Below are 22226 nucleotides of genomic sequence, written 5' to 3'. Positions count from 1 at the left end.
CCTGCTTCTCCCTCTGACCCTTCCCCCTCTCATGTGCTCTCTGTCTCTCTCATTCTCTCTGTCTCAAATAAATAAATAAAATCTTAAAAAAAAAAAAAAAGAAAAATGAATGACAGATATGAAAAACCAATACGCCAGGGAGGAAATCCATATGACCAATATATAAAAAAGGGCAGCACAATACATGGGGTCGGGCAAGGCTCTCCATCTGAGGATCTTGTTAAGAAGCAGGTTCTGGTTTGGTGGGGCTGGAGTGAGACCCCAGTTCTAACCAGCTCTCAGATGATGCAGATGCTGCTGGTCTGAGGAACACACTTTAGAAAAGTAAGGGTGTAGGTACAGGTGGAATGTGAACTTTTCAGCCAGCCAGATCTGTATCCCGGCTCTGCCTCTTTTCAACTGTGAACCTTGGGCAAGTAACTTAATGTCTCTGTGCCTCAGTGTTCTCATCTATAAAATGGAGATCATAGTCCCCATATCCTGTGGCTGGGAGGACTAAATGAGTTCACATACATAAAGCATTTGGTACAGCGTGTGGTAAAAGTAAGTGTTCAATACTTGTCAGTGATTAGTCATAGCAATAGTAATTACTAGAGATGAACAAATGAAACCACCCGCACCCGAAGACACCATTTTGCACCTACCAGACAGACGCAGGTGCCAGAGAATCTGAGCGTTTTGAGGCTAGGGAGAAAGATGGAAATCTCACACGCTGCTAACGTGAGTGCAGATTGGTATGGCCCCCTGGAAGAACGGCATGGCAAATTCTGCTAAAGTCGAGGTGCCCCTACCGTGTGATTCTATGTGTGTGTGTCTGTGTGTCTTGAGAGAGCAACAGCTCCTGGAAGCGTCCACGGCATATTCAGGAAACTGGTTGACTCTGGGGAGAGAAGGAAGGGAACACAACTGGGAAGAAAAGACACCTTTGATTTTGCTAAACTTAATAGAAAAAAAAGACTAAAGCAAAAATGACTAAATCTTAACATTTGTTAACTCTGGAGGGTAGATACATAATTATTTGTTACCTAATTTTTCCTACTTTTCTGTAATAAGTTTTGGGGACTTTTTTTCCCCAGGGGAGGAAAGAGGGGAAGAAGGGCGAGGTTAAAGCAAATAGGCAGAGGGGACCTGGTGTGGGGTTGGGTGTGGAGTGGGGAGGACAGAGAGGTCCTTTGATTGGGGCACTGCCTTACTTCAGGAATGAATGGAAAAGGAGTTTAGAGAGGTAAGTGAGAAGCTGAAGCTCAGAGAGGTTAGCTCAGAGGTCACACAGCTAGCAGCGGGGGGCCCTTTGGACTGTCAGCACCCAAGTTCCCGCTCTTGCTAGAAGTGTACCCGGGCGTGGCTCGAGCAGGCCCCAGCCAAGGCCAAGGGAGCTCAGCAGGGTTGCCCAAGGGAACCCATGGTAGACATCTCTAGTCAATCACAAAACCCTGAGTCCTGACCTCAGAATCCTCCTGAACCCCATGTTCCGGACATCCTCTATCCATCAGTCGCCGTTGGCATACAAGATGAAACCTAGTTCGCATCTTTGGCAGATGCCGTGGGGTGTCCAGCCCACACTCCCCAACCCGTTCCACTTCAGGGCACGTCAGCCGGGCTTGCCACGGCCAAGACAGGCAGCTCGGCGCCCACGGCAGGCCAGCGGAGCCGGCAGGTTATACCCCCGGCAATTCTCAGCCGCTGACTAGCAAGAGCTGACAAGCACATCCCCCCCTGCCCCCCCCCGCCCCCGTGCCCTCACCTTCAGGGGGCGGGTAACTCGGAGGCGCGCCTTCTCCCTTGGCTCCTGGAATTCCTTGGCAGGAGAAAGTTCTATCTGCGCATCGCGGGAACATGCCTGATCACGTACCAGTTATGGGGTCCTTCCCTTCCCTGTCTCACTCGCCTCACTCCCCAGCTGTCATTTCCAAGGATCACTCTCAATTAAACCTACTTCCAGTCTGGTCTTATGGTCTGATTATGGGAGTCCCAAGACGCCCCCTTCATCTAGTCTAATCCTTTCATTTTATGGACGAGGGAATTGAGGCTCAGCAAAGGAGAGCAACTTACCCACGCCAGCGCCAGTGACAGGGCCCTCGGGAGAACCTGTTCTCTTGGCTGAGGGGTTAGCCCTTCTCGGGGCTGCTGCCTCGGGAGGGCTGTTCCTGCACTGATCCATCCCACCCCCACCTCAGGGGCTCAAGTAGTTCATATCCCAGGGCAACTCCTGGGCATCAGAGGCAGGCTGCAGAGGGACTTCCCTGGAGGCCCCACGCTCAGTTCCAAGGTGGACACCTCTCCTCCTTTGGTCCTCCAGCCAGTCCCTTGAGCTCCCAGGGCCTTGGTCTTCTCAGCAGTGGGATGAGGCTGCCACCTGCGGGGTGGGTAGCAAGGGTTATTCAGGTGAGCAACCCGCCTGCCCCTTCCCCACCACGGGCACCATCTCCGGAAAGATGAAAAGGCACATGGCCACTTTTTAAAAGAAAATAATTTAAAATTATATTTGCTTTTTAATTTTAGTGGAAAATGCATATTCTCTCCACATAGATTACCCATTAAATTGAATAGAACAATAAGAAAATGATTCCTGTTTTTTAGCCACTAAAACATTAATTCTCCATATTTCTGCCTGGATCTTCATGCAGCTGAGGGGTCTGAGAGCCCCCGGTCTCACCACTGGTGTGGAGGAAAAAGCAGATCCGAACCCCGCTTCCCCCTCCCTACTGTGTGACCTAGGGGCAATTTCTTCCTCTCTGAACCTCAGGCTCTTTGTCGGTAATGTGGGCAGGAGGATTCCCACCTTGGAGTGCTCCATCAGAGGGCGGAGGGGAAGGGCCAGGCAGGAGCCTGGGAGGGGACTGCCCGCAGGGAGGGTGTGGCCAGGCCAGGCTGCCCCTGGTGACGGGGCAGGAACCTGTGCCGAGTTCTCTGCACAGGGCTCCCCAGTGCCAGGAGGCTGGAGCTGGGAGCTGGAGGCCAGAGACATGAACAAAATCTTCCCCCAGGTAAGAGCTGCTTTAAAATGGCTCCCCGACCTGGGGGAGCCAACCCTGGGGCAAAGAGTGGGCTTAAGTAAAAAGGGGAGGCGCTGAGGTGGCCCAGGTCTCCCCTGCTCTGGAGGCTCCCTCCCAGGTTGTAGGGGACCCAGCAGGTGAACCGGCCGCATAGTTCGGGTGGCGAGCGCTGGAAGGGGGCCAGAGAGCCAGGTGGACAGGGGGCCAGGGGAGGGAGCGGTCAGCACTATGGGAGGCGGCATCAAGGAAAGCCCCTCCAAGGATGAGCCTGAGCGGGGTTGGAGGATGAATGTTTGCCAAGTGGACAGTGGGGAGAAGGGCACTGCGGGCAGAGGACCCGGTCCAGGCGAAGGGGTGCAATCGTGAAGCGGGCGTGGTGGGCTTGAGGCACGCAGCACACTGGCAGGCGTGCGGCCCATGATTCCACGCCAGGCTCTCCTCGACCCTTCGGAAGACGCCTTCCGTCTGGCTCCCAGAGGCCGGCCCTCGGCCCACCTCAGCCCACCCCTCCCTCTGTTCTCTTGGGCAGGGAGACGGCAATGACGGTGCTGCTGGAGCCAAAGCCCTCCCTGGAGGGGAAGGTAAAGGGCAGAGCCCCCCGGGGGGCTCCCTTGAGGCGGGGCCGCTACAGAGGCATGAACAGGGCTCCCTAAGGCCCCCACTGTCGCTCAGACCTCTGCCTCCACACTGACATCGTCTGCTCCCAGCTTCCTGGCCGCCGGGCTGACAGTCACCTGCTTAAGAGGGGGCTTCTTTCGCTCCCTGCATTTGTTGAGCACCTATCTGTGCAGCCTCCCACACACCCCATACAGTTTCCACGATGACCTAAAGAGCTCGGGGGCCAATTCCCTGACTTGGTGGGTGACCCGGGCCATTCTCTGTCCCTCTGAGGGATCAAGTAGGCAGGATCACACACTTAGTGAGCTCCTACTGTGTACCCCTGACTCGCCATGCACCCAGGACAGGTTGCTTTGCCTTTATGCAATAAAGGAAGGAACACACATTTATTGAGCATCTACTCTATGCCCTGTCGTGGCCCACATTTGCCAATGAGGAAAGAGAATCAGAGGTACATAAAAATAATATCAGCTATAAAGGATCAACACCCACCTCCACCCCCCCACCCCACCCTAGTCTGTGCCGGGCAGCATATGGCCTCTTGCAGTCCCCGGGACAGCTCTGAGAAGGGGTCCTATTTGGAGACAATAACAGATGAGGCAGCTGAGGCTAAGGGAGTTTGGGGAGCTTGGCCAAACTGGGACACCGTGCAGTTGGAAGGTGGGAGAGGTAGATGGAGCTCAAATTCAAGCTGGGGTTCCTCTGGTGGCAAAGTGCCTGTGTGCTCATTCACAGCTCCCTGCTGGGCATGGCTGTGGGACAAATATCCTCCTTCCCCCATCTGTCCAGGGAGGGCCGGCGCCAAAGGGCTTCTGAGCTCCAAAGAGCGGCGTCCTCGTGGGCCCGGGCCCGGGGCTGCCAGTCCTGTCTCAGGTCCCCCCTGAGACCCTCCCCCCCCCCCCCACAGCCTGTGCTGCACAAATATTTGAGGAGCAGCTGCTTGAATGCCTGGGCTCCACGCTGTCTCCCTGGTTACCTGAGTTGGCCCTGTGTTCACCGACCAGGGAGCCACCAGCAGCCCTGTGGGCGTGGCGGGTTTTTGGCTCAGTTCCCCACACCCTTGCGCCAGGCCTTCGCTCCTACACACTGTCCCTGGAATGCCTTCCCCTGGCACCCTCCCTGCCCTGCCTGTGGAAATCCCACCCCGGCTCCCGGCGCCCCTCCCTCCGGCACCCGCGGCCTATTAGCTGAAACCTTTAGAGCACTGACTATGTGCCAAGCACTGTTCCAACCGGTTCGCTAGCTTAGCTTGGTCCTCTCAACAACCCTAAGGTAGATATTATGACCCACCCACCCTGCCCTGCCTTTCCACATGAGGAAACAGACGTGGAGAAATGAAGTGACTTCTCAGTGTGATCCAGCTGGGAGTCCAACCAGCATCAGCTGGTTCCAGACTGGACGGTCAGTTGGCATCGTTCAAAGCTTTTGGCGTTGACTCGTGTCCCAGCTCTGCACGAGGTGATCTGGACCTTTTCTTCTCTGAGCCTCAGTTTCCTCGTCTATAAAATAAAGGTTGTTTTTGAAAAGTAAAAGCAATTGCTACCTAGGGTCTGCTTTAGTTTTTCTCCAGGCAGCAGCTCACTAAGCAGGTATCCATTTCTCCTGGCCTCCTGAGGAGAAGTCCTCGAAGGAGGACAGCGGGGTGAGGGCCATGATGCAGGGACTCGGACGCTCATCCCGACTGCTACTCACCAGCCACTGGCCCGGGCGAGGGACGGGTGCTTGGCGGAGGTGGGCCCACAGGCAGAACCAAGAGCATCATGGAAAGCTCAGGAGCCCCCTCCTCCAAGGCGGCCTTCCTGCCCCCAACCCCGCAGGTGGGGAGGTGCATCTGTAGGGGTGGGCAAGGGGGATCCCTGGTGGCCACTGGTTTCCCACCCTGCACATAGGCTGCGGCCCGCTCTGCTGCTCGCGCCGGGGCGCCTGTCTCTCGGCCTTCTTGCTGCTCCTGCTGGTGACCCTTGCAGCCCTGATCGCCCTGGTCACCATCCTTGGACTCCCACCGCGCACACCAGGTCAGTGTGGTCCAGAGAGGGTGGGCCGGGCTTGCTAGGAGGGGATGGGGACCACAGAGTGATAAGGAAGCCTAACACTGCTGGCTTCTCCATGATGAGACACATCCAGGACTCTGAGCTGCCATTTGCACATCTGCAATACGAGTTATCGAGAGGACCCAGCTCTGATGTCACCTTCCTCAGGAACCCTTCCCTGACCCCTAGGCTGGGCGGCGTGCCTTGGCCCCCACGGCCCCCACACTTCCTGGGGGGTGCCGTCCATCTGTGTGTCTGCCTCCACCAGAGGACAGGGCCGTGTCTGGTCCATCCCTGCAGCCCTGCCTCATGGAACTAATAGTTTGGAGATTAATGGACATTAATCAAAGAAGTCCATTAAGGCGGGGTTAATAGGGGCTCTGCGAGTCTTGAACAGGGGCTCTGACCCAGGCTAGGAGTCAGGTGGGCAGCTTGAGAAGTGAAAGGAAACGGGGCCATGAAGAAAAGATGGGCAGTGGTTAGTGGCGGGGTGGCAGGAAAAGCCTCCAGGCACAGGGAAGGCCAGGTGCAGAGTCCCGAGGGTGGGAGGAAACGTGAGGAGGAGACACAGGAGGCCAGTGGCTCCGAGGGCCAGAGCAGTGGGCAGGGCGGGTGCCCAGGGCCTCAAAGGCTGTACTGGGGAAGGGTCACCATCCAGAGCGCCACGGGCAGGGGCTTCAGCTGGGGGTGGGGTGTCCTTCCTGAGAGATGGCTCTGTAGCCAGGTGGGGGGTAGAAAGGGACAAGGGGGAGCAAGGGGTAAAATCCACAGTACTCTACCCCCTTGTGCAAGAACATGGGCACCGAGTGAAGTGAACACGTGAGGAGTCGCACTCATGTGCCCATGTGCACACACACGTGTGCCCGTGTGTGTGCGCACGTCTGTGTGTGCATACCTGTCTGTGCGAGAGTGTGTATCCGTGTGCATGAGTGTGCACGTCTGTGCATGTGCATGCGTGTCAGTGTGTGTATGTATGTGTGACAGCGGGGATGTCTCTGAGACTCAGCCCCCCTCGCACTAGCCGAAACCGCTCCGGGAGGTGGGAGGCGGTTCGTGGGCGCCCAAACACACCTGCACAGGCCCGAGCCCGTCTCCAGCCGGCATGCACAGCCGGGGGGCCAGGGTGACCTCCCCACCTTGTCTGCCATTTTCTCTCCTTTAATTCTTCAGAGCAGCCCGGGGGCGGGTGTCCCCCGCAGTGGGATGGAAGGGAAGACGCTCAGCTGCCCACCATTCCTGGACACTGGGGAGCCAGCCCCAGCCTCGGGGAAGAGCAGGGTCAGCGGGCCGGGCTATTAGCCGTGTGACTGGGCCTTGCACCTCTCTGAGCCCTACTTTTCTCATCTGTAAAATGGGACTAAGGATGACACCTCCCAGAGCTATTTGGGGAAACAGAATACAAATGTCAAAGTGCTCTGCAGCCTGTAAAGTTGTGCCCCGATGTCCGGATTGTGGCATAAGGGTCCCCAGCCCGCCCCAATAGATTGCTTCCGACAAGCTGACCTGGCACCAGGAACTCCACCATTATTAAAACCACTGCATTGACTGGAGCCCTGTCCTCAGGAGCTTCTGGAAGACTGTCAATAAGCTCTCAGTAAAGGAGGGAACCGTGAGTTACTCTGCACTTTCTGTGTTCTAGGTTATTCACACAAAAGCTTGTATGTAAGCTCCCCAGCAGTCCTGTGGGGTGTGTACTCTGGTCCCCATTGTACAAACAAGAAATCTGAGGCTCAGAGAGGTCAAGGCACCTGCCCAAGGTCACGCAGTCGGCAAACGGTAGAGCGGGGGCTTGGACCCAGCCCAGTATCCTCCTGGCCGCCCCAGCCCCTCGGGCCAGCTCAGTGTGCGGCCGAGTTACGGGAACTTGTGAGCACCACTCTTGACCCTCTGCGGTCTCCCCCTGCCAACTCAGGGGCCCAGACCTGTGTGACGCTGACGAACAGGACGGGCTTCCTGTGCCACGACCGGAGGAGTTGCATCCCCGCCAGCAGGGTCTGTGACGGCGTCCGCACCTGTGCCCACGGCGAGGACGAGGACGAGGCCATGTGCCGTGAGTACCTGCTCAGTCCTGCCCTGCCCCAAGTGGACCCTTCCAGGGCCTGTTCGGGGTTGCCCCCCACTCCAGTTCTCCCTGCAGCCACACTAAAGCTCTAGTGTCCCCAGACAAACCAGACTCCTTCCCGTCCCACGGGTCCTCAGCCTGCCCCAGGCGCAGGCACACATACGTGCCCGGACTAGGAAGGCCTCCACTCTGCGCATCTCCCCCCCCAGAGAACCCGTATTCATCTTTCGAGGCAGAGTTCAAGTGTTAACTCCACCCGGAAGCCTTCCCTGACTCTCCAAGTAGGTCAAGGTCCCTCCTTGGGGCTCCCATAGCCCCTCTGCTTCCCTGTGCCCCAGCCCGACTCACATTGGCACATTTGCCACCCCCATCAGACTGTGAACCCCTCGAGGGTGGGCCTGGTCTGCTTGACCTGGGGGCCTCTGTGCCTGGCAGAGGAGTCTCTGAGATGATTCCCTGAACGGACGATGGAAGAAGTGAATGAAGGAATGAATGAATGAGTGAATGAATGAATGAGTGACTGAATGGGTCCCAGACCTTAGAGACCTGACAGTGCCCAGGAGAGAAAAGCCCTGGCTACGTGGACTAGGCACTTTCCATGTAGGAGGGAGAGAGTCTGGGGAGTTGGAGTGGGTGGGGTGGGAAAGTGGAGGGGGGAAGCGTCACTGCATCATGGACCTTCTAGACTAGAAGAGATGTCAAAGGTCATCTAGTGCATGTCACAGCTCATGCCCAAATTGTCTCCTAACAAACCCACCTAGCCTCTGCTTGCATACTCCTGGGATGGGGGGCTCACTACAGCCTGAGGCAGCTGCTCCCCTCATCACATGGTTTTCACGGGAGTGTCTCCCGTGGACTGAGTTTAGAGCTGTCCCCCTGTAGCATCCTTGATTGGTTCCAACTCTGTTCCCTCATCTGAACCACATTTGAATCTATCTCCCATGATGGGGGCACTGCATGGATTTGAAAATTGCTTTCTTGCCCGCCGTGAGTATCCCCTTCCCAGGGCCACACTCCACACTCCTACGGTCATGCCCCTCAGGGCTGGTTTTCTCCACTCCACCAGCACACCACAGGACACACACCAGCTGCCCTTGTCCCCCTCTTTGGTCGGGCTCTAGAAGTATCCATGACATTTCTGGCCGGCCCTGGCTAGTCCAAAGAACAAAGGCTTTTCTCCTCCCAAAGGCCTCTCGTCCTGTGGCCTGAGTTTGTGTTCTTTTTTGGTAGTCCCTTCACGCCACTGCCTAACACAGAACCCACTTTCAAGAACAGTGCCCTGACTCCCTCTCTCACAAAGTTTGTGAACCCACATCCTCTGCATTCTGGCGCCCAAGTGCAAGACTTCACAATTATTCTTGTTACGTTCCTGTTGGAGGAGGTTTCCTGGAGGTGAAGGAACTTGAGCCTGGCCTTGAAAGTGGAATGGCTTTGGAGAGGTGTCGGAAAGGACGTTTCTGGAGGAAGGAATAGTGCAAGCAATGGTGTGAGGCGGGCATGCCCCAGAGCTAAGCCGGGAATGAACGAGGGAGATGCCGCTCTCTGGCCATCTTGTTGGGCAGACAGGAAAAGAATCCTCCTCTCCCCTTGACTTGGCCTCCTCCCCAGGAAACCTTCTCCTGTGCCCTTCTCCTTGTGAGCCCGGGTTTGGGGGTGGCCAGGACAGTCCACCTCCAGATAGACGTCTGGAGGCCAGATGTGGACTTCCCCCGGCTTCATCTGTGCCACTGTAGGGGACATGCCCCAGAGCCTCCCCAGCTTCCTCGTCGCCCGCTGTGGAGACCCGTCTTCCTGGATCTACTCAGACCAAAAGTGTGATGGGGCCAACAACTGCGGGGACTGCTCAGATGAACTGAGCCCAGGTATGGGTCTGGGCACAGGCTAGGCTGGGGCAGGGGGCTAGGCAGTGGCCAAAGGGCAGAGCTTGACCAGAGAATCTCAGAGGTTCCCCTGCCTCCCCTTCTTGCATTCCACGAAGTTTTCCACTGCTGTTTGAATGCCTCCAGTGGTGGAGGGCTCGCTACCACTCCAAGTGGCTTCTTCTGGAGGCTTATTCTTCTGGGGTGGGGCACCTACCTTCAAGGGCACGGATGAAGAAACCAGGGACCAGATGGTCATGCAAGGAGTACGTACAAGGCCAAACTGGGATTTCAGCATGGGTTTCCCTCCTTTCCTCTGCACCTCCCAACCACCCTGTGAGGAAAGCAGGGCAGGAATCACTAGCCCCAAACTTATATGTAGGTGAACTGAGGCCAGAGCAGAGAAGGGACTTCATAGAAGAAGGGATAGGAAAGGAGCAAGAATGTAAACCCAGGTCTCCTGACTCCAAGTCTGGCGCTCTTTCACTGCCCCAGACTTTCCTTTCAATTCCTTCCCCATTGTTTAATCAACAAATGTGCAGTGCCTGGTGCCAGAAGGGAATCAAACATGTGTCCGACCCCCAGGACTAACATCATGCTGAGGCCAAAAGGACGTGCTGGGGACCTAGAGAGGGGTTTTTTGAGGGGAGGGGTGCAGGTAAGAATCAAGGGAGTCTTCTCAGAAGACGCGGTATTCAAGCAGGCTTTAGAGAGGGGACAGGTTTCAACAGGCAGAAGCTGAGCGTGCAGGAAAGCACAGTGGGGGCCCAGGGTACAGAGCAAAGGAGGGAAGTCCGTGAGGCATCCTCAAGGAGCCTGTCATAAGTCGGCTGGTGTGGCTGAGTCAGGGTGAGGGAGGGAGGAAAATATGCTCCCCTTAATATCCGAACACTGGCTGTGTGCCTGGCCCTTGGCTTATCTTCCTTAATAACAACCTTGAGCCGAGGAGGAAACCGAGGCCCAGGCAGGGTGAGAGACTTGCTTACGGTCACACAGCCTGTGATCTGGGGAGTCTAGATTCTCTCTGCCACAGGGGCATAAGGAATCCAGTCAAGCCATGTCCGACGGGGTGGGGCCGTGGGAGCCAGGGCTGCTCCGGCCGCAGCAGCGCCCCTTCCGCTGTGCCCGCAGTGACCGCATGCCCGCCCTGTGGCCCGGGCTGGTGGCGCTGCCCCTCCACCGTCTTCGGGTACTGCGGCTGCATCCCCAGGAGCCTCTGCCGTGACCTCGTGCAGCACTGCTCCGACTGGTCCGATGAGTACTCCTGTCCTGGACCCTGAGTGGGGCCCCCCGGCCAGAGTGCGAGGCAGGGTGGAAAGGCACTGTTAAGGCTTCACATGAGCATCGAATGCAAGAACACGAGGGCAAGAAGGAGGCTTCAAGATCATCTAGTGGGATCCGCGCACCAGTGTCTCTGAATAAGAATCGCCTCTACTGCTGTCAAGTTGTTCAGCCTATCCTTGAATGCCTCCAGTGTCAGGGGCTCACTACCAGGTCAGACCACTCCGGACAAAGAGGAAAGGGATCCGCGTTCATGATTTTAGGCATGTCTGTGGGGCCACACAGAAGAAAGCTGTTCCTCTGCCCCAAGACAGGCTCCAGATCCTGACCCTGTCACCCCTTAGAAAAAAGATAAAACCAAGCCAAGGAGTTCAGCTCTTATGGATGGCACATATATGTGAAGTGGATGCCACTTTCTGCCTCCTTGGGTACCCAAGATAGATATTGCTGGGTTCACATGCAGCCTTAGCATTTTTCTCCACTCAGTGATCCTAGTAGGCCCTGCTGATCGATCAGAGGAGATTGCACACGAGGCAGGGTACCTGCCATCCTGCCCATGGGAAGCCATCCCGGGAGGCTCTGAGCTGGAGAATAGAAGATCAGGAGAAAGAGCAGCTTGAGGGGCTCCTCACGGCCCTTCTGTCCATCCCATTCTTCACCCTGCCACTCCCCACCCTACTCCCCATGACCAGCTGCCCAGCCAAACAGCCCAGACTTCCTGAGGGAGGGACTGTATTTTGGTCCTGGAAGCCTGAGTGAATGAGCCGTTTATCTGAATACTTTCCGGTTTCACAATAGCCAGACAGGCAAGGATGGGTATCCCCCTTAAACAGATAAGGAAACCGAGGTCCAGAAGAAGAAATGACTTGCCCAGGTCATACAACAAAGTCAGTGCCGGAACTGGAACTCAAGCACAGTCTCTAGTGTCCCAGCTCCGAAGCCTTTTCTGCTCCCAATGGGATCATACCTTGGCCAGGAACAGAATTTCTGTGGGGTATTTAAAAAAAGTAATTTGGGGGGCACCTGGGTGGGTTGAGCGTCTGACTCTTGGTTTCTACTCAGGTCATGATCTCAGGGTTGTGAGATCAAGTCCTGCGTTGGGCTCTGCACTGAGTGTGGAGTCTGTTTAAATTCTCTCTCTCCCTCTGCCCACAAATAAATAAATCTTTAAAAAATAAAATAAAAATAAAAATGTGAAAATAAAAAAATAAAAAATAAAAAATCTTTAAAAAATTAAAAAAAAATTTGAAGGTCAGAATGTGGTCCACCCCTATTCTGAAAAAGAGACTTAGAATTTGGAATCTGGCCAAAAGGAGAGTTCTTGTTGAGGAAGACGGATATATCCCCATTGAAAACTAATAAAATATAGCAGTCTTTGGTGAGATTTGAATTGAACATAAGCATCTGAGAGACCGTTGAGCTCTAGTTCATTCTTTTCCTCACTGAGCAGCCTCCATGCACCTGCTCTGGGCCAAGGCAATGCCAGGCACCCAGGAGCAAAGAGACCTGGATCCCAGCACACAAGGAGCACAAGGTCTCATGGAGGAGGCCCCTCACACATAGAGGATGGGTGGGGTAGCAGGAATGCTGGGCTGAGGCCACCAACGAGGTGCCTTTGGGGAGTGAGGACACAATCCCGTCCCTGAGCCTGATGACCTGAGGACCAGCTCCTGGAACAAGGTACCTCAGGGATCCTGGCTGAGGGACAGTCACCCGTGGCTAAGGTTCCCTCCAACTGCAGCCCAAGTGAGGCACTTGGGGCTCGCTCAGGGCATCGTCAGTTCTGATGCCTTGGGCTGGCTCCGGAGGGTAGGAGAATTTCCAGGGGTAGGGGTGGAGGAGAAGGCCATTCATTCCCCACTGAGGGGCTGATGTGAATGCAGATATGGGGGTGTGACTGGGTATAGCTCAACCCAGGAATGTGCAACAGGCCAGAGTAGCCAAAGCATCGGCTGGGGGTAGGAGACAGTAGAAGATGAGGTGAGGAGGTGAACCAGGATGTGATCCTGCAGGGCACAGCCTGTCACACCTCCTCCTAAGGGCAGTGGGCATCATCAGGGGCAATGAGAAAGGAAGCATCCTGGACCTACAATGAGCTTTAATTACACTAGTCTAAGAAAGATGCCAGCGCCCGGACCAAGTGGGCAGAGGGGGTAGTCAAAGGCTACTTACTGGTGGAACACAGGGACTTTAGGGAGCAGGGGGCGGGGAGGGAAGAGGGGGAAGGGGGAGGTGGAGGAGTCCAGACCCAAGAAGGAGCACCAGTCCTCCCGCCCTGGGTGCGCCTTCTCCAACAGGATGCCAGTCTCCAGGGGAATAAAGGGCTGAGCTGGTCCCCGAGGAACAAGAAAAGGTCCAGAGGCTCATTCCAGCACTCAGATGGGACGTGTTCCCCACGCCCTGAGCACTAGTTGTTGAAAACAAGGTTGCTGGGAGGGGGCTATGGGAATGTGCCCCTCGTATGCTCATACCGGTCAGCCTCAGTGGTTCGGGCAGCCGAAGAGTGCCCGGTTCCCGCCAGGAAAACGCTTCCTGCTGGTGCTGCAGATGGGCCCTGCCAGGGAGAGGCAGCTGGCCCTAGTGCTCCTCCAGTCCCCGGCTTCTTTAGTGGCTCTTTTCAGAAAAGTGCCCGAGGCACGGGCGCCATTGGTTGCCGGTCATTTTACCCTCCCCTCCCAACCAAACCCACCCACGGGCCCCTAGGGGTTAAGATGCTTCATTTTACAGGATGGAGAAGCAAGGCTGGAACAAACTTGTCCCGGTCCACTCAGCGTGTCCGTAGCAGGGCAGAACCTACAAGCCAGATTCCCAGGTGCACAGAGTTGCACACAGTTGGCCCCTGCTGAGCGTTTACTAGGACCCAGGCACTGTGCTCAGTAAGAGCTTTACCCTCCATTCTCACAACAGTGCTCTGAGGCGGGTAACCGTTTGCACACACGTAGAGAGGCCAGCACCTTCTGAAGTGTGCATGACTGGCTGGGGGCAGAGCCAGGAGTCTGGGGGCTCAGCTGCGGCAGTCCGCTGTTGGACGTTGTTTCGGGAGATCTGGGAAGCTTCTGGTGGTGGTGATGCCCACGCAGGGCCATGATGGAGCCCAGTGGGAAGCAGGCCCAGGGCAGCCCAGGCTGAAGAGTGCAGGGAGGGCGGCTGGGAGCCGAGGGAATGTGAAACAGTACCCCATGGCTTCAGGGTGAAGAAGAGCCTCTGATGCTGGGCTGCAGGGAATGAACTTGACTCTGCACGCTACGTGATGCTGGCAGAGGTCTGCAGCAGGAGGAACACATTTGATTCTTCCCTTCTGAGGAGGGGCTGCTAAGAAGGCTCTCTTCCGGGCGTCAGGAAGAACGATGTCATCAGCAAACTATCTTGCGGGCTCATTGAGAAGAAAAAGTGAGATCCAGAATGTGAACGCCACTTGGAAACATTAAAGCTTTAAGCAGAAGAAAGGGGAGTGCCAAGCACTGCACCAAGGGCTTTAATGAATATTAAAAGGCAGTATTTAGCCAGCACTGAGTACATGCCAAGCACTCTCACCACCTTATATATGTCTTGTCTCTTGTATCTCATTTTCGCTAATATACACAACCATCCCAGGCACCTGGTTTGGTTAGTCACACTTGACAGAGGCATAGAGAGACGAAGCTGCTTGCCTGAGACCACAGAGCCAGGATCGAACCTGGACAGGCCCAAATCCAGAGCCTGCCACAGCCCGTCCCTGATGTCTCGCTCTTTTGCAGCCCGGATTCCCTGGACGAGAAAGCCGGAGCCCAGGCCAGGGAGCAGCAGTCTGTAAACGGGAGGTGGCTGGCGCTGGCAGAATGGCGTTTGCTCTTTTCTCGTTTATCGGTTCTTCCTTTCAGAAAGAAGCAGGTGCACAGCAACCTCCTGAACAATCCTCCATAAGCCAGGTCCAGAAAGACACAGAGCCCAGGGCAGCCAGCCAGGCCCCTCCCCTGGTTCGCATCAGCAGAGCGGGGCTGGTTGCGGTGGGGTGAGGGTGGAGGGGATTGAATGCAACAGCCTGCATGGAGAACCCAGGCAGCCAGCGTCAATATTTGCCATCTCCCAGCTTCCCTGGCCTCCCCTCTGTCTCTGAGATCAGTACTCCGAGCACAACGGGTTCTTTGCTGTGCAAACACGCAGGGATAGATGAATGGAATTTAAAGAGGCTCAGCCTTCACCCCAGGGTTTGGACTAGAAATCTGGTCTGGTTTAACCCTCTGAGGTCACTGTTTGCTTAGGACTCTCTGTTCATCCTTGGACTCACCGAACCACAGATGGCTGGAACTGGGGAGAAACACATAGCCCAGCCACGCTTTCGACAAGAGGACACCAGGACCAGCTCAAAGTGGCACTGTCTGGTGGCCATCACTGGGATTCTGAGGGCCACTGAGCAACTCCAGGTCAAGGTAGAAGAGATTTCTCTGAATCCTCTTTTTAAAAAATAATTTAGTAAGGTATAATTTACATACAGTAAATGCATAGATCTTAAGTATATGTGCTTAAGGTCAATGAGGTTTTTTTTTTAAGATTTATTTATTTATTTTAAAGAGAGTGAGGGGGAGAGAGCACACACGTGCAGGGGGAAGGGCAGGGGGAGAGAATCTAAAGCAGACTCCCCGCTGAGTGGGGATCTGGGCACAGGGCTTGATCCCACGACCCATGAGATCATGACCTGAGCCAAAACCAAGAATCGGACACACTTAACCGACTGAGCCACCCAGGGTCCCTTAAGTTCCATGAGTTTCTAAAAACAGCTTTATTGAGGTATAATTGACCTACAATAAGTTACACATACTTTATACTTTCATAAGTTTGACATATGTATACACCCACAAAACTATGACAATTAAGATAGTGAACATATTCATCCACCCTCAAGTGTCCTTGCGCTCCTCTGTAATCCTTCTGCCTTACCCCTCCCCAAGTCTCCCCCTCATACTCAGGCAGCCAGTGATTTTCTTTCTTCAGTATAATCTGTACTTCTTTAGAATGTTATATGAATAAAATCATATGGTATACAACCTTTTTGTCCAGCTGGCTTCTTTCACTCCGAATAACTATTATGAGACTTACCATGTGGTAGCATATGCCTGATAGTTCAGGCACTCTTCACTTACACATTCATTTGCTAATGGATTTTGGATTATTCCCAATTTTGGCTCTTGCAAATAAAGCAGCTACGATCATTTATGGACAAATCTTTATATGGACATAATATTTTCATTTATCTTGGGGTAATACCTAGGAGTAAAATGGCTGGATGTGGTCGGTGTATGTTTACCTTTTTATGAAACTGCTTGTTTTCCAAAGCAGCTGTTTCATTTTGCATTCCCACCATTGAAATATGAGAGTTCTATTGCTCTATATCTTTGCCAACACTTGCTGTGGTCAGCCTTTTTCATTTTAGCTATTCTTTTTTTTTTTTTTAGTTTTTTACTTATTTAAGTAATCCCTACCCCCAATGTGGGGCTCAAACTCACGGCTCTGAGATCAAGAGTTGTATGCTCCTCTGACTGAGCCAGCCAGGTGCCCCTCATTTTAACTATTCTAATAGGTGTGTGGTAGAATCTCAATGTGACTTTATGTTGCATTTCCTTAACGACTAATGATGTTGAGCATCTTTTCATATGCATCGTTGCCGTCTATATTTCTTCCTTGGTGAAGGGTTCATCAGATCTCTTACCCGTTTTATTTTATTTCTTTTTTCTTTTTGATTGTTTATTTTTTCATTACTGGATTTTGACGGGTTTTTTTTTAAGATTTTATTTATTTGGGACGCCTAGGTGGCTCAGTCGGTTAAGCGGCTGCCTTCAGCTCAGGTCATGATCTCAGGGTCCTGGGATCGAGTCCTGAATCAGGCTCCCTGCTCAGTGGGGAGCCTGCTTCTCCTTCTCCCTCTGCTTGTGCTCTTTCTGTCAAATAAATAAAATCTTAATTTTATTTATTTGACAGAGAGAGACAGCGAGAGAAGGGACACAAGCAGGGGGAGTGGGAGAGGGAGAAGCAGGCTTCCTGCTGAACAGGGAGCCGGATGCAGGGCTCGATCCCAGGACCCTGGGATCATGACCTGAGCCGAAGGCAGACGCTTAACAACTGAGCTGCCCAGGTGCCCTGACAGTTTTTTTATATACTCTGAATACACACCCTTTATTAGAGGTGTGATTTGCAAATATTTCTCCCAGTCCGTGATTTGTCACTTCATTCTTTTAACAGTGTCTTTCCAAGAGCAGACGTTTTTTGTTTTGATGAAGTTCAATTTATCAGATTTTTTTCTTTTATGGATCATGCTTTTGGTGCTGTATATATGAAATAATTGCCTAGCCTTAGGTCACAAAGATTTTTATCCTATGTGTTCTAGAAGGTTTCTAGTTTTGGTTTTTCTTTTTTTTTTTTTTTTAATTAACATATAATGTATTATTTGTTTCAGGAGTACAGGTCTGTGATTCATCACTCTTACACAATTCACAGTGCTCACCATAGCACATACCCTCCCCAACGTCCATCACCCAGCCACCCCATCCCTCCCACCCTCCACCACTCCAGCAACCCTCAGTTTGTTTCCTGAGACTAAGAGTCTCTTATGGTTTGTCTCCCTCTAGTTTTGGTTTTCTAGTTAGGTCTCTGATCCACTTTGAGTTAATTTTTGTACATAGTGCAAGGAATAAATCAACATTCTTTCTGTTTTGTTTTTGCACATGGTATTGTTCCAACGCCAATTTGTTGGAAAGACAATCCTTTCTCTACTGAATTGCCTTTGTATCTGTAATCTATATATTTGTGGTCTATTTGTTCCACTGATCTATTTGTCGGCCTTGATGCCAATACCGTACTGTCTTGATTCCTGTTGCTTTATAAGAAGCCCTGAAATCAGACAGTATTAGTCTTCCTACTTTGTTCTTTCTCAAAGGTGTTTTTTGGGTATTCTATCTAGGTCCTTTCCATTTCCATATGAATTTTAGAGTCAGTTTGCCAATTTCTATAGAAAAGTTCTGCTGGAATTTTGATTGAAATAGCATTGAAACTACAGACCAGTTTTGGGGAGAACTGACGTCTTAACATTGCTGAGTGTCCCCACCCATGATTACATTCTCTCTCTCTTTCTCTTTATTAGTTCTCCTTTGCTTTTTCTCAGCAATGTTGTATGGTTTTCAATGTACGGGTTTGTACATCCTTTGTCTGACGTATCCCTAAGTATTTCCTATTTTTTGATGGCAAGTGGCATTTTAAAATTTTAATTTCTGATTTTTCACTGCTAGTATATATAGTTAATTTTTTGTACATCAATCATGTATCAGATACCTTGCTAAACTCTCTTATTAGTTCTATAATTTTTTGTAGGTTCTATCAGATTTTCCATATAGATAATCATATCATCTGTGAATAAAGACAGTTTTCTTTCTTTCCAATCTGGATGGCTTTTATTTTTTCTCTGATTTCAATGGCCATTTACAATGTTGAATAGAAGTGGTGAGAAGAGACATGCTTGCCTTGCTCCTGATAGTGAGGAGAAAGCATTCAGTCTCGGGGATCACTGTCCTTCACTGCCTGATGTCCAGTGTCTTAAAATTGCTGCTTCACGTATTCTGCCTGGTTTTTTGTTTGTTCCAGGCGGGAAGGCAAAGCTGGTCCCATTATTACATCTTGGCTGCATTCTGAATCCATTGAACAAGGCAGAGGGAGGCACATTCCCAGAGTTTTCCAGCCCCACCCACTTGCAGATTCGCTCTACCTCATTCATCAAGAAGCTGTCACTATTTCATTTTATAGGCTGGGGGACTGAGGCAATGACTCAAGAGTGCTAGCCTCCACAGAGGGGAGTAGTGCGAATGGATGAGATTAAGGCCTGAAAAATGTCCCACTTAGTCTGCTCAGTGATGTGGGGAAATACTGGACCTGGGAGTCAGTCCAAGAGGACACCCTGACTTGCCCAGCAAGCCCCCCACACGGCTGAGCCTAGCTCCCCATCTGTGCAGCACACTGAGATTTACCGAGCACTTCGCTTAGAGGATCCTTGTTCTCAAGCCATTATCTTCATCCAGTTTCCCATAGGGGAGTCCTGGGATCTGCCACTTCAGATTCTTGGGGCAGGGGGAGTGTTGCTTGATTAAAATGCAGGTTCCGGGGTGCCTGGGTGGCTCAGCATCCATCAGACTCTTGATTTGGGCTCAGGTCGTGATCTCAGTTCCTGGGATCGAGCCCCGCGTCGGGCTCCGTGCTCAGCGCAGAGTCTGCTTCTCTCTCTCCCTCGGCCTCTCCCCCTTGCTCGTGCATGCTCTCTCTCTAAAATAAATAAATAAATAAATAAATCTTTAAAAAGTAATTAATTAATTAAAATACAGGTTCCCGGGGCCAACCAGCTATTCCAAATCAGAATGGAGTGGTAGAGCTTATCTGCACTTTTTCTTTCTCTCTCTTTTTTTTTTTTTTTTGAAACGGAGTCCTCAGGTGACCTTTGGAAACTTCTAGGAATCACTGATCCAAAGCCTAAGCCAGTGATTTTCTTCCCAAGAGCTACAACACTTACTAGATGTGCTATCTTGTTAAGTTATATCATCCCTTTCTGCTCCTAAACTCATGAGCATTATGTGGCATGAATTTTCTTTAATCAAATGAATCCCAAAATAGTCTTTCTTGACCATTTCACCAAAACCTTTGAGATGACCAGGGAAATTTGACAAGCATTAGAGATTGCCAAGCCTAAAGGGGACTTTCAAGGTTATCTATCCAATACCCAACCTGCTTGTCTGTGGATTATCTCTGTACCAGCCTTGCCAAATGATTACCCAGCTTCTGGTTGCACACTTCTGATGACGAGGAGCTTGCTACCTCTCGTAGTAGCTGTGAGCTTAGGAATTTTTGTCCATTACCGACTCAAATCTCTCTCTCTCTCTTTCATTAGTTCTGGATCCAGAAAATATATCTGTTCCCTCTGTCCCAGGAAAGCTCTTCGCCTGAAAACAGTTAACCATTGCCCCCTGAGGCCTCTCAAGCTGCACATCTCCCTGGTCATTTGCTGTTCCTCCTGGGATCAAGGGTTTCGGTCTCCTGAACAAGCCTACTTGGGGAGCTGCACAGGGCTGCCTGCGCTGGCCTGTCACTTGGCTGCCCCTCGCTCTGTGGGAGCTGACTGCTTTCCTGAAGGGGGAGGACAGAGGCCGCAGAGGGCTCCCCTCCTCTACTGGATTGCTCCTTGTGCCGTAACCACGTGTCACGTCTCAGTGTGTCTGATATTCAAACAGCCTGCTTCTATGCCAGGTTCACCTCGGCCTACCTTCTCATCTCCAATTCCAACTGCTTGTCTCCATCTTCCCTGCCCCTTCTGCACCAGGGAAAGACTCCCCTCTTGTGGTTTCCGTCACGGGATACTGTTCTGGCTTCCTCCTCCTTCGACCCTTTCTTCTCAGGTGACTCTTCCTCTGCTTCCCTTTAAATGCCACCACTCCCAAAGTCTCCTCATTAGCCACCTGCCCACCCCATTTTTATCTCAGCAGCTCATATGTTGGTGGCGGAGTATTTTCTCCCCTGGGAGAAGGTGATAATGGCTATGCAACCATGCCATAGGGTGGGGGGAATCCCACACTGATCCAAACACAGAACATTTTGCATACAGTTCCAGATTCTTCGCCTGAAGCCTGTTCTTCCTGCCTGATCTCATTCCCACCCCTGGCTTCTTCCCAGTCTCTCTCCCAGGCCCATAACTCTCTGGCCCCTCAGACTCACGGATCAGTGATCTCCTGGACAGTTTCATCTGGTTGTCTCACCTCAAACTTGACAAGCCCCAAACTGAACTTATCTGGCCCCCAAACTTGTTCCTTCTCCAGGACTCCCCCTCTGGGTGGTTACTGACCTCGGTCTAGAGAACTTGACGTTGTCTTTGACCACTCCCTCTCCTGGAGATCAACACCAAATCCTTCCAGGTCCCCTGCCAAACTCCACAGCTGCAGTGTCTGTGTTGTTTGTCATGGGTCGTCATCACCGAGCAGATGCCTGGTGCGTATAGATGCTCAACAAATGCATACCTTGGGAGTGAATGAAGACATCTCACGGCCGGCCCCTCTGCTGCATCTCTGTGCCTTCCCTCAGGCCTCCCTTGGCTCCTCGCTGGAGTCCTCATCCTGGGTAGTTTCCACGGAGAAGCCTGAGGTGCCTTTCTAAGCCATGGGTTTCTGTCATCCCTGCTTTCCTCCCTTGCGTGGCTCCCTGTGATTTTTCAGGACAAAGGCCTTCCCCTAGAGTGGTCCTGGCTGACGGCTCCACCTTCATCTCTCAGCTCTCTCCAGCTCCCACTGGCTCCAGCCCCAGAGCTCCAGAAAGCCTCATCTGGGCAAATGTTGCCACTCTTTCCCACACTCCACAGAGCTGGAAATGCCCAGCCCCTCTCTTTCATTTGCTAACTCACATTTGTCCTTCAAAAGTCACTCAGGTCTCATCATCTTTTAGGAAACATCTCAGGCCTCACAGTTCTTGGTTACCCATTTTAGTATTCCTTCACGTTGGTCCCAGAGCTCCCAGAGCATCCCCAAATCACGGTACTGATCACACAAAGCTGTACTTGGGAAGTCACTGGTCTGTCTCCTACTTGAGGGCAGGGACCCTGCTTCATCTGTTCTGCCTAACAGAGCTCACAGTAAGTGCCCAGTAATTGTTGCCATATGAGTGAAGGATGGATGTATTAGTAAGTGGTCTACAGAGAGGAAAAAAACAAACAGGAGGGGTGTGTGTGTGTGTGTGTGTGTGTGCACATGTGTACACACGTACAGAGAGAGAAGGGGCAGAGAGGTTTATTCTAGGTATCTCAGTCTTTTCTGTTAGGCCTACAACTGATTCGATGAAGCTCATCCACATTATGGAGAGTAATCTCTTTTATTTAAAACCCACCGGTTTAACTATTACTCACATTTATAAAATACTTTCACAACAACACCTAGACTGGCTTTTGAGAGCATCATAGCCTAGCCAGCGTTGAGACATAAAATTAACCACCATAATGAATAAACTTCTTCCCTCTGAGCTTCACTTCCCCATCTGTAAAATAAAGAGCTGTAATAATGTCCTAGGACTCTAGAAATCATGATAATTAGATAACATCTGGATTAGGCTTTATAGTTTAAAGCACTTTCACTCACATTATATCATTTAATCCCTAGAATAATCCTAGTAAGCAAAGTAGTTACTGTATTCTTTTTACAGATGAGGAAATCAAGGCCCAGAGAGAGGAAGAGATTTGACTAGAGCCGGGTTTTCTGACTCCTAGTCTAGAGCTGATTCTTCACTGCCCCAAGAACCATCTTTGACAATTGAAAGAGAGGAGGTTGCCAGGAATGAGAGGCTGAAGCAGGAGCAGAGGACAAAATTTCGCTATGGAAACTCAGAGTAA

General features: G+C 52.1%; 1 protein-coding gene across 2 annotated transcripts; it reads left to right on the top strand.

The window, feature by feature from the left end:
- Positions 1 to 2892: 2892 nt before the first annotated feature.
- Positions 2893 to 11423, top strand: LDLRAD1 (low density lipoprotein receptor class A domain containing 1). 2 transcript variants are annotated; one of them, XM_006737669.3, is made up of 5 exons: positions 2893 to 2987; positions 3526 to 3577; positions 7557 to 7694; positions 9440 to 9568; positions 10697 to 11423. In XM_006737669.3, exons 1-5 carry the CDS (start codon positions 2967 to 2969, stop codon positions 10843 to 10845), a joined length of 489 nt encoding a protein of 162 aa, XP_006737732.1. In that variant the 5' UTR covers positions 2893 to 2966; the 3' UTR covers positions 10846 to 11423. The 2 variants fall into 2 exon arrangements, with proteins under 2 accessions (XP_006737732.1, XP_006737733.1); XM_006737670.3 differs by lacking the exon at positions 7557 to 7694.
- Positions 11424 to 22226: the final 10803 nt, after the last annotated feature.

Source organism: Leptonychotes weddellii, chromosome 4 (genome assembly GCF_054177405.1).
Source record: "Leptonychotes weddellii isolate Sample4059 chromosome 4, ASM5417740v2, whole genome shotgun sequence".
Classification (NCBI taxonomy): domain Eukaryota; kingdom Metazoa; phylum Chordata; class Mammalia; order Carnivora; family Phocidae; genus Leptonychotes; species Leptonychotes weddellii.
This window is presented reverse-complemented; position numbering and strand designations above follow the sequence as displayed.